The sequence below is a fragment of the Argiope bruennichi genome, chromosome X2, assembly GCF_947563725.1.
Source record: "Argiope bruennichi chromosome X2, qqArgBrue1.1, whole genome shotgun sequence".
Taxonomy (NCBI): Eukaryota; Metazoa; Arthropoda; class Arachnida; order Araneae; family Araneidae; genus Argiope; species Argiope bruennichi.
The window spans coordinates 24,330,895-24,343,867 of record NC_079163.1 but is presented as its reverse complement, the minus strand read 5'-3'; the positions used below and the strand labels follow the sequence as shown (position 1 = coordinate 24,343,867).

At 28.8% G+C, this 12,973-nt stretch overlaps 1 protein-coding gene across 1 annotated transcript in view; it reads right to left on the bottom strand.

Moving 5' to 3' along the window:
• LOC129960257 (fasciclin-1-like) overlaps nucleotides 1–12,973 on the bottom strand; it is a 297,975-nt gene that overhangs the window by 15,366 nt on the left and 269,636 nt on the right. The window contains exons 9-10 of the mRNA XM_056073535.1: nucleotides 12,124–12,256; nucleotides 1,080–1,227 (exon numbers count right to left, since the gene is read on the bottom strand). Coding sequence (XP_055929510.1) covers nucleotides 1,080–1,227; nucleotides 12,124–12,256 — 281 coding nt within the window. The remainder of the gene's footprint in view (nucleotides 1–1,079; nucleotides 1,228–12,123; nucleotides 12,257–12,973) is intronic.

Below are 12,973 nucleotides of genomic sequence, written 5' to 3'. Positions count from 1 at the left end.
TTATAAGCCGATTAATTTTGTCCAGACCTTCCTTTTCGATAATATTATGATACGATATCTATAAATTCAGGTATTTTGCCTTTCTGAAGTTTTTTTTTTTTTTTTGTATAAGTTAATGAAAAGACATTAGAGAATAACACGAAACAGAAGATACTGAAAAGATTTATTACATAATAGCTTTCAAAGTCTAATCCAATTAAATAAAATACGTATATTTAATACATATATATTTCTTGCTTGAACTTAAGACAGACTTAAAGTCCAATTGAATGAGGATTTTCCTGATTCATTTGTGCTAGTTGTTTGAGCTAACTGGGCATATAAATCTATCAGATACATTAAGAAGATTATTGTTGGACACATTAAAGGGATTATTGTTAGATACATCAAGGAATTATTGTTAGATACATCAAGGAATTTTATTTCGAGACAAATTTAAATCAAAATTAATTTTGAGATATTAACCTAATTTCAAAGCTAATATGAAAATATATTCAATTAAAGATATTTTTATAAGATATAACATAAAAACAACTGAATCTCATTTAAAACTGCTAACCAGTCACAAGTTTAGAAGATTTTTATAATTATTATTATACATTCATTCTTTTAAAATAGTGTACTCTATTAAAAAATGAGCGATAAAGCGAAAAAAAAATTTAGAGATGAAAGTCAGAAAGTTTTCTAAAGGATCGACGACTAATAAAAAATCATACTTTTTTTAATTTAAATTAATTTGAGAGGTAATAAAAACAAGGTTACTAAATTAAAAAGATTAAATTAAAAAAAAACTTTTCACTAAATTGTTTAAAATATTTAAGTAAAAAAAAAATCCATTACAAAGTAAGTATTTAACAAACAATTTATCAAGTAGCTAAATATTTCTCATAGCAGCTGATTGAATCATTCACATATTTATACAGTAATTAATCACTTTCCTGTTTATACGACACTACTATTAAAATAATTGCATTAATTCTTTCAACTTCAATGATTTAAAACTATGGTAACGTGAATAAAGCTGAATCAGCTTAAGAGGTCCCGAACTTAATCCTACTAAGAGTTGAACTAAGACTTACTGCAAATCAGGGTCGTGTGCCAGCTTGCTGTAAACTGTGAGATAAGGCATCCCAAGTACGCGATCAATGATATGCAGGATTCCGTTGGTAGCTCCTATGTCACCCATTATAGCAGTTGCATTCACTCCTCCACCTTCTACAGTCAGAGCTGTAAGAATACAAATAGAAAATTAGTTTGTTAATAATTGAACTTCCCATCATTAATTACCTCATTCGGAACTTTGTCAATATTTGAATTTCCCATAATTAATTACCACATTCGGAACTTATTTAAAAATTTCCATCTATGGGAAAATGATGTGTATTAAATGTTTTATACTGTATAACTGTTCTTAAATATAGAATTTTCAAAGAAAAGTGTCTATGTATCTCTGTATAACTGTGTACATGTGAGCAATAAAAATGTTTAAATTATTAATCAGCTTAAATTTTAAATTAAAATTACTTGATTAAGAATTATTATTATCGAAATAAATTTTCTTTATTAAAAACTAGCTGGTACCCGGCGCGTTCCTGCCGCAGAAGAAATAATTTTAGAAATAGGATTTGAAATAGCCATCTTGGTTCATTAGGAATGATAGAAATAATGATATTTATCTTCTTTTTGATAATGAATACCTTCACTGAAATTGAATAATATAAATAATATAATAATAAAGGATAATATATATTATAATAATATAATAATAATAAAGGAGAAATATAAATAATATTTATTCTATTTTTTAACTTTATTATTCAAGTATACTTTAGGGTATATAATATTTTTTTCCGTATTCAGCAAAAATAAATAAATTTCTTGGCTGTCCGACTCGTGAACATCGAACATACAAACATGGATTTTATAGGTTCAAAGCAATAAGTTGGCAAAGTTTTATCGCCATCGGATGAACGGTAGGACAGCGCATAAAATTCGAACAAACAAAAATTCATTTTTATATATTAGATTATCTGCATGAAAATAAAAATTATAAGTCATTTAATTAAATTATTTTTAATATCTTTAGATTATTTAAAAATTTGGAAAGTATAATCAATGTGAACATGAAAATTTACAATGCAACGAAGGTTGGTAAAGATACCCATTAACAAAAAAGAAATATTCCTTGATATCGATGCTAGAATATGTTATTTTTTTCAACTGTAAATGATATTATAATTTGAAACATCACCTATTTAAATAGCAATACTTTTATATAATTTGCCTTTTATTTCAAGTTAACAAATTTTGATATATATAATAAAACTGCGTAAGTTTCAGTTGTGAAAATAGAATTTCCATTGAAACATTCTTCAGCTAGATCGCATTTAAATGTGTAGATAGCCCCGTTTAGAAAATTGAATGCCTTAAAATGTTTTGAGAATGATTTATGCTATCATATGTTCCTTTGGGCTTTAAGAACGATGCAGGAATGAAGAAAAATTGTTCGTTTATTCTTTCTCTGCTCAAATCAGTGAATAGTATGCTACAGCGCAATAACACCAAAATCAATTCAAATATGGAACCGTGTCTGCACTCTCAAATCCATTTTCACTCTACAATTTATTGTTATTCTCTAACCTTTTCCTAATATGTCTTGTTTTTGCTTTATGATTCTGTTTGTAAATTATTAATCGCCTTTTCTTTATTTGACAATATTTGTGAGATAACATCCCTTTTTTGTTTCTCTCGACATGACTTGTAGATTAAATGTTCTGTGATATATAGTATATATATTTATACATTATTAAAAATTTGACCACAATTGGACTCTACACAACGCATTTGACAATTCATTCTAAGTCAGTAATAAATGCACTCTACACAACGCATTTGACAATTCATTCTAAGTCAGTAATAAATGCTTGCCTTATTAATAGAATTCTGTTTTTTTTTGATTGCTTATATGATTCTCCTGCACCTATTTTCTTTAACAATAACAACAACAACAACTAAAATGATATTGTATGATACTCTGCAAGCATTACCGAAATTAAAATGCATAGCATATTACCGATTGATCGATGGCAAGATGTCATTTAAAAAAAATAGAGAAAAAACACAGATAAAATACATTTCTTTAAAGCTAATTTTTTAAATGGATATTTCTGTCTATTAAAATGCATAATATACCAATGTAGTGTCTTAAAAGGCGATTTTTTAAAACTGAATTGGTCTTTTTTCAGGATGTTTTAATACTATGTTTAACAATTTTTAAGAAGGGCAGTTGATATACATAATACACCAATGTGGTATCTTAAAAGGTGATTTTTTAAACATTGAATTGATCTTTTATCAGAGTGGTTTAATACTATGTTTACAAATTTGTAAGAAAGATAAAGTTCATCTAGACAACTCGTAATCACGTATCAAAGCATAAAAGAAAATGTTGCCATTGCAGTAAATGATACAACTGGCATTATGAAACCACAAAAGACATCATCCAATGCCTTTCGTCCGATATATAGTAAATACTTGATTTTTTTAATGAGAAACAGCAATCTGCATCAATGTAAATTTCATGCTAATTTCAATTGACTTTTTAAATTGCAACTCTATTCGCATAAAATATTTTGTATCTCTAAAATATTGTTCGATATACTAAAAGATTTCAATATCTTGAAGATATTGAAGAAAATATTGAGGAGTATCTTGCTCCAATAAGAAACCTGATAACCTCATAATGTCACAATTGGGTAAGAGTGAATCGTGTGTGAGAGTAATGTTGTTTCCGACTTGCGAAAAATGAATCACTGAAGCATGTCAGAATTCTGAAGGGTAAAGATACACAAACAAAATCATATAACAATGCAGGATCATGCACGTCATTTGCGAGGAAAAAAGGATCACCTGGTAATGGAATACAAGAACATCTTTTATCACAAGACTCTGTTATATGTTAGAGTTATTGCAGATGCTCCTGTTATGTTCATATTTGATATTGTGGCAAGCGTTTTGAAAATTTCTGTTGTATGTCAGATTTTCGATGAAACTATGGACGTTTGGAATACAGAGTTCTCGTTAGTTTAAAAAATAATGACCAGTGGTTCTTTGATATGGCTATAGAATCTCTAGATTTAATAAGCCTTAATTTAAGACACAAAGAATTGCAAATTCTGGTCAGAGTCGGATTAAGACTTCTAGGTGAACTGAGACAGTGCAAATCTCGGAGATCCTTCTCCCATTCAACTTACAAAGCCAAACATTTTTTTTTCATCGATTTTAATTTAATCGTTAGATAAGTAATTTTGAATAGCAAATTTTAACAGAAAACATAAATAGTAAAGCACTTAGTTGCAGATCACTTTCTAAAAGATTGGTTTCAGTATATTGTGAATAGAGAAATGAAAAACTGAAATTTAAACATAGTAGTTCAAAAAATTCAAAACTTTTTTGAACTAACTAAATAATATTTAATAACATGATATAATTATTTTTTAACTTATAAAGAACCATAATGTATTGGAACTATAAATTAACAAACTTTAAAAATACTAGAATAATGTTCCAAAATTAATTTAAAAATATTTGAATTAAATTAAGTTTAATTGCATGTTTTTTATAATTAAAAAAAAGCTCAAATATAAATGATTTTCAAAATGAAAGAAAAATTCTCAAAGATTTTCTCTAAAGTTGAGGGATCCTTAGGCAATTGCATGTTTTATCTATTTATTAACCCGTCTCCGAGTTTGATAACTTTTCCAATCAATGAACGAGTTCACCACACTCACTCTGCTGATGAATAATGACCTTTAAATTTATTCAAGGTATTCTCAAGAAATATCAAGTGATTCTGCCCATTGAAAGAAGGAGATTTGTGTAGGCTCTTAATAAGCCGTTTAATATACTACAATCTTCTAGACGAAAGAGATTAAATAAGTAAATAAAAACACTGTATTGAACAACGTCACCTGCTGTGAGGATACGCTGTTTCCGACACCAACGCTCTGCGATTTCAATTTGTAATCACACATTTTTGCAATTCTTGCAATTGTTTCATAAATAGTTAAACCATTTTTATAATCTTGTTAGAAAAAAAATATTAAGTTTAATGCAAAAAGAATAAAAAAGAAAGAAATGATGAATCCGGCTTGAAGACTTTCTCAAGGGTCACCCTCAGTCAGGGATTCAAACTAGGGATTTTTTTCTGTGAGGGGTCTGACTTTTGCCCAAAAATATTGACGCCTCGTGACACGAAAATCCCCGGAAATCGAGGCCTTAGAGATAAACCAGTAACACAAAAATAAAAGACAATAAATTATGCAATAAAACAAATTATTACTTCCAAATCCAAGCAAACCACAATAGAATAAACACAAACTACAGCTACTACTGTTTTAGTGGTTATAGCCTTAGTGCTCGCTAAATACAATGCATCTTTTATTAGTTTGGTTAAAAAAACATTTATTTTTAATTGAATTTCATGATGTTAGTTTGGTTCAGAAAATAGTTATTTTTAATTAAATTTTATGATGATAGTTTGGTCCAGAAAACATTTATTTTTAATTGAATTTCATAATGATAGATTGGTTCAGAAAACATTTATTTTTAATTGAATTCATAATGATTGCATTTTTGATTAATTTTATACTCTTGTATTGTTTCTTGTTAGTAAAAATGCAATTTTTTTATTTTTGAATTAAAAATATTGATATTTTACACAATTATTGATGTGCTAAAGAATTGAAATTTTTTACATTTATGTGTTCCCTTGACAATGCAATAATTGAAAATTTTAATAACTTTATTATTAGTTCATTAAATAATTTTAATAAATAATTGATTTCCTGCATGTGACGCTATCTGATTGCGAATTTTAGAAAAACAATTTAATGATCCCATGATATTTGTAATGAAATATAAAATTTAATGAAGAGTAAAAAATGGAAAATAATAATAAATATGAAAAACTAAAAACATATTCTTAGCAGTCTACTAAAAATCCAAAAAAATTATCAAAATTAATCTTATCTAAACAAAAACGCGAGGTTTTTACAACAACACTATTTAAGAAATTATTAGACAACGAATATCTTAAAAAAGAAATTCCGTAAGCTTCCATTAAAAAAATATGTATCATAAATGTGATTAAAATTCGAATTTGATGAGATTAATAAGCGTCATTAGAATTAATAACTAAGCCAGCAAAAAGTGGCACGTAATCTGCTTAGTATACTATTTAATAAAAAAAGCTGTTGTGTTAATTCTAATTTGCATATTAATTAACGAAATGATTCATCTTCGTCTTTCTCGGTAAAAGAAAATTACTAAGTCTGGATTTGCGAAACAAATAGAGGGTCTCAATTTGAAAGCTCATAGGTAATGAAAAAGTCAATACGCCCTAGAGAAATGGGTTCCCTCCGACGCTTCCTAGAATATTTTAAAGAACTTTCCTAATCGATTCTTAAAAGGCAACTTACGATGCAGTTGTCACGAAATCACGTTATTTCTCAGAACTCCTTCGAAATACATTTAATTAAAAAAAAAATCCTTAAAATTTCAGGAACGAAGAAGAGGCGAAGTCAAAGAAGACGAATTTATTGATTTCAGATAAAACGTTTCAAAGCTACAGCGCGGAAAAAAAATCACATTAAATAAATCGTTTTGAATCCCTTGTTCGCTCTAATGAATGAAGATATTTTGCATGGTTGCGTGCAACTAAGTGTCATCAGGAGGAACAAAAAGGAATTAGACGAGTGTGCATCGCCCATAAAATAAAGAGAAAAATATTATGCATGTTGAAAAATACAGAAAAAAAAGTTTTCCTGTGTAGCATATTCCATCTCAGTTAAGCTAATAATATTATAATTTCCGGATATGAGCTTAAATGTTTAAATAGCTTTTTCTAGTCAAGGCGAATCTCTTTGATTGCGCAGTCTTCATTTTATATTTTGCTCTCCACTGAATGAAGGCGTTTTTTTTTTATTTTAAAAATAAATGAATATATAAAATAACTTTGTGAATGAGCGTGTTGAAAAATTGCATTACCCGAGTCATTTTTTCTTTCTTCCTTGAATAATACAATACTTTTAAATCTCTAGAGGTCTTCTGTAATTTCACTTAAAGTTCATCAGGTTGTCTAAAAGACATCTGACATTAGTTGCCTGACTCAGCATTAAATATTGAAAAACTTACAGCTAGAATGTGCGTATCCGTCATTCAGCAGTAGGGATTGCAATACCGGGATACCGAATACCGGTATTTTGAGCCATTTGTACAATTTTGTAATACCGGTATTCACAAGTTTAAATACCGGTTTTTCGGTATTTACATGAAATTTTTAAAATTGTCTCCACTATATGTTCAGGTATCGCGAACATAGCAATATAGTATACGTTTTTGTTTTTGTCTCCCTAACGGACGAAATTAATTAACTAATTAATGACTTAATTAATTGCTTAAATCTAAATTAGCTAAACATGGATTATCCCTGAAAGAAAATATTGTATCCATAACGACTGATGGAGCAACAATTATGAAAAAAGTTGGAAAGTTGATTGGAGCAAATCAGCAGTTGTGCTATGCACATGGATTTCAATTAGGAGTAATAGATGTATTTTACCAAAAATATAAAGAACAGAAGAATCCAAATACTGTGGATATAGAAACTTCGGATTCTAACTATATTACATTGAAAAATCGCACAGAAGAAAGGCATACCGAAATAGAAAATGTCTTATAGTATTTACATAATTCTAATGATTTTAAAAATGAAAATGAAAAGAAGAAAAGAAAATAACCAATTCAAATCTGATTAAGTTAGAGTAAAGTTTCTAAAAAATTTTTTCCCACAAACATATCCACATTCAGAATTCGGTTCAGTTATCGAAGATTATGATGTCACTACTGTCGATAGTAAAAAGGAATTGTCTCTTGAACAAAAATTAGAATTAGCAATAAATAAAAAAATTTCAACGAACCAAAATACAATACAGAAATCAGCTATATCCAAAACCATCCGACGAGAAATCGATTTATTTGAAGATGAGGGATTTAGAGGTAAATACTTGGAAAAAGTATATCGTGCATTGCTAACAGTACCACCAACTAGCGTAGATGCCGAAAGAGCGTTTTCGGCAGCTGGTAATTTTTACACAAAATTACTTTTCAGGCTTAATGACAATACACTTGATGCATTACGTTTTTTTAGATCACATTTCAAAAATTTGTAATAGTACCACAAACTGAATAGTGATATTTACACTTTTTTTGTGATTTAAATAAATAAGATGTTTCTTTACTTTTTTGTGATTATATACTGTTATAATTTATAAGTTACAAATTATTTTTTTTGTGATATTTACACTCTCTAACAAAACTGGCAAATAAAAAAAAAAGAAACACCTGTGTTTTCTTTCTTTTTCCAAAATTTCTAATACCGGTATTAAAACCGGTATCCCGGTATTAAGATTTAAAAAATACCGAATACCGGTATTTAAATTTTGGTCCGGTATTGCAATCCCTATTCAGCAGCAATTTCTAATAAGTATTCATGTTTGAAAAGTGCTGGACAGTCATCTATTCTAAAGTCATCAAAAATGTCATACATAATATTGAATGTGGGCGAAATATTTACCTATTCTGTGATGCATTCAGATAAATTATAGATGGCGCTGCAATGATTAGTATCAATGGCTAATAAATTTTTCCATACTGAAGCATGCGAATTCATTAGTGTAAATCATGGATTTAATAGTTAAATACGGCAACGACAAGAGGAATATCAAACTTTTATATTGCATGATTTTGATAAAGCTTCTTTAGTCTCTTCTGCAGAATTATAAATTTCTTCTGAAGAATTATAAATGATCCACATCCAACTGTCAAAAAATTGGCCGAAATTCTTCTAGTATTTTGAACAACAGTCAAAACATGGATACAAGCCAAGAAAATAGATCAATAGGTTCCCTTCCAACTTTCCGTTAGTCAAGGAAAGGAGAAAGTCAGGTCTATTGTTTATCAGTATCTTTCTAAATGATTTAGTTTGATTAAGACATATTTATGTCCATAAGGTTAAGACATAAATATGACGGTTATTTTAGAATAGATTTCATACTTTTAAATCTCAGTTACTTGTAGATAGCAAGTTTGACACCTGAACGTGCACTAAGCGAAAACACACAGCGAATCCAGTCTCGAATCAAACTCTGACTTCCCCCATTAAAGAGCCTTTAAAACTTAATGCCGTAAAATGGATAATAATTTATGGAATGAATAATTACAAGCAAAATTTATAATATTTAGTTTCTCTGTAATAAAAATAATTTTATTACTTTGTTAAGAGTCATTATACAAAATCATTTTTTATAAGAAATCTATAGTTAAAAAAGGCTTTGTTGCATTGTAAGTGTAAGATATTTAATATCTTCACTATATTCAATACCCGAAATCTAATGAAAACATCGTAACAATATTCTAGATCCTTTGTGCTATTAGAGTAAATTTATGATATTGAGTTGCACGTTATATCTTAAAAAATTCTTCTTGGAATTTAACTGACAATCATTAACTTAATTTTAATTATTTGTTATAAGAAGAATTTAATTTATTACAAAATTGTTTTCTTTCAATGTAATAATAAAACATGTTATGTTAAGATGAGTTTTCTTCATAATTACTGCACTTTGGATAGTATTTCCAAATCTGTAATCTATTAACAACTCTATATTTATGCGCTGCTAACATTTTTTAGATATAATAAGAACAAAATAATTATTTAATCCTTTCAGAGACGATGGTTTCACTTCAAAATCAATCTTTAAAGACCTTTTTTTCAGACCCATGTGAATGTGTGTGTTTTTATCGTCCTTTGTTGAAATATATTATCTGATTTGTAATGGTGACAACAGATGGCAGCACAAGTTCTAATCCCCTTCGGTGTGCATTCGTTTATCAACAAAGTTTTTATGCAGGGGGAGGGGATCGTTTATGCTCTAAGATGCTCTAAGAATGGCAGATTTTCATCCAGACAGCTGCCTACATCTACATAAATGTAGGTGGGCTGAGAGAGGCTTTTAGAAGGTTGATAAAAATAATGTTATTAATTTAGTTGCCACAAAAATTGCTAAATTTCAAATTTTATGATTACAATTGATTTTACAATTTTATGATTATATTAGAACAATACTATTTTTTTGTCAAATACAATTAATCAGGTTCCCATCTGTTTCATTATTTTAGTTAGTTAAAACAATATTTATAATCACTGAGAGACTGCTTAAATAATATTTTGTATAAATGTGGATGCTGCACTGTCAAGAATCAAAATAAATAAATAAAGGTAAATATATACACAAAACTATTCAAATAAAAAATTAATCTTAAAGAAATCATTGACAGGCTGATAATCAAAATTGTCAATCTTAAATGTCTTAAAAAAACGGTTGTGGAATTTACAATACTCTTGCGCTCTTAGCGATCCTTGTAATTTTATTTAATTCGCGAATGTACCAATTGGTATTGTGTATATTTCGCGTATTCTGAATGCGTGCATTGCGTCTGGCTACAACAATAGTTCGTGTTAATTATCTTTATAATCATAATCTGCTATACATGTCTGTTCTGAATTATCAACCGCAAATTTAAAGATAAATAATCGAATTTTATAAAGAATCTGTGATTAAAAATAGATCATTGAAATAGTTATGAACGATAATAATTGAGGTCAGAAATAAAGTTAAGCTCAGGAGTTTTTACATTTTTCACTTTTGGTGAAAAATGTAATAATCCACACATGCCTGTTAGATAACATTCTCCAATAATGTTTGGGCTGAAATAGAACGAAATTACTCAGCAGAATCATAATTTGAATTTAGTTTACCGAAAGCCGGCATCTTCCTTGTTCTTGCAGTATTGACTGCTATATGAAATCGGAAGGATGCATTATGACATGACCTTTTATCATTTCAATGTGCGATTTCCACACGTATACATTATTATGAAATCTGCCTCTCGAGGTACCTTCTACCTTCTTTCCAATTTGCAAGTAATATTTAACTTTATATAGCATCAGTTAATCTGTAAGCACTCTAACCCTACTGAAGTATATACTTGGTGAGTCTTGGTCATCAAACTAAAAAAATTAAGAATTTTTTCACTTGATGACGCTGGAAGCAAGAGCTGGTTCACAATGTCCACTGTTATGTCAGTTAATTGCACTTAAATTTGGTAAACTTAGTCAGTTTATAACACATTACATGGGATATTGTAAATTGGCATTCAAAATAGAATTTCCCAAAATTTAACTATCCAAGTTTTGAATTTGTATTTAATTATACATTTACAGATTGCATTTCTGGATTTTCAATACTATATCACCGTGATGAATTATTTGAAAAGTTCTACATTTTTCTGTAATGAGAAAATGCCGAATTATTTATTCTTTTGTAGAGTTCCGTCCGATGACGGGACGTACTTCCTTAGGGAAGGGTTGTACCTGGCTGTTATGGCCCTTAGGACTCGACCACAGTTCCCGGAAATGTTGTTGTTGCGGCGGTCCGGTCATTCAATATTTATTATCCGTGTGCCTTCGGGCAAGTCGCAGAGTCAGTGATATGACTTCTTGTATAGACATGACTTATTATGACTTATTCTTGTATCATTTATCAATATCCTTCTTAGGACAATTTCAATTAAAATGCGTTTTCTAATCAGAATCGTTGTGATTTTCTTTTTTTTAAGCTACAAAGAATTAAGAAAGCGGTTCATAAGTGCATATACAGAAACATAATACAAAACTTATTTATGTTTCCATCAACTCCCACGACATCAAAAGAAAGAGTTTTCTTAATTTAGGCAAATCCTGTTTGTACTTTAATCATATAATGATACACTGCCATTGAACAACGAATAATAGCAAAAAAATTGTAAAGAGAAAGTAGTGTCTTTTTATTTATTTATTTTTGTATAAGCATCTGTAATCTTTATCATTAATCCTCTCGGGATGATTCCAAGTCAAAAGCGACTTCTCAATTCAAAGCAGGATTTTCTTGAGTTTTCCCACTTTCTACACCACATTAAGAATGGGATTAATTAACCCATAAACACAAATACAAAAAAACTTACTTTTGTTTCGTTCATCTCCCACGACTCCAAAATAAAGATTTCGTCTATTGTCCGAAGCCAGCATGTTAGTCACGTTCTTGTTCCAGACGTCCTCAGAGTGCACAGAACGCATCACCATATGCAATTCCAGCAACTGCAAACAAATAACAATGCATACAATTCTCAATGGCATTACGAAATTACTTAGCATTTGTTCGTTTATTTTTGTTGAACTCTTTGATTGCTTGTTAATTGCCTTCAAATGAGCTCGTTCTTTTAATTAGTGACTTTTTTCATTCTGATGTTTAGTTAAAAAAAAGTTATAATGTGCCTTTTTTTCATCTTTGTTTATATAAATTCGTTGTGGATTTGAGTTCTTGATCTAGAAGCATACAGTATTCGTATCTGCTAGTAATATTTTTTTTTTGTTGGCTCTATTTCATAAAAAGGGAAAATTAAGTAATAATTAGATTATAGGTTTTGTCTTGAATTTTCATTTAAATAGAATCATTAAAAATATTTAATGGTTGCGTATGGCAGTTACAAAATACAAAAACATTCATATAGCCATGAAGTTGCGGGAACTTTGAATTAATGGTTGATAAAATATTACATTTTTGATACATTTGTTGGTCTTACAGGGAAAAGAAATTCATACCTGAATTTAAGTAACTCGAAATTAAGAATTAAAAGTGCAGATAACTCAGCAAATTTGCTTTTTATTATTAAAACCAATTAAAAATTTAATATTGTCCAGAAACGAATAAAACTATATTAATTTTAAAAATCCCATATATATCGTCATTGAAATGCTTAAAATAGATTTAAAGACTAAAAGTGGTAAGCAATGTGAGTGCCAATAAATTCAAGA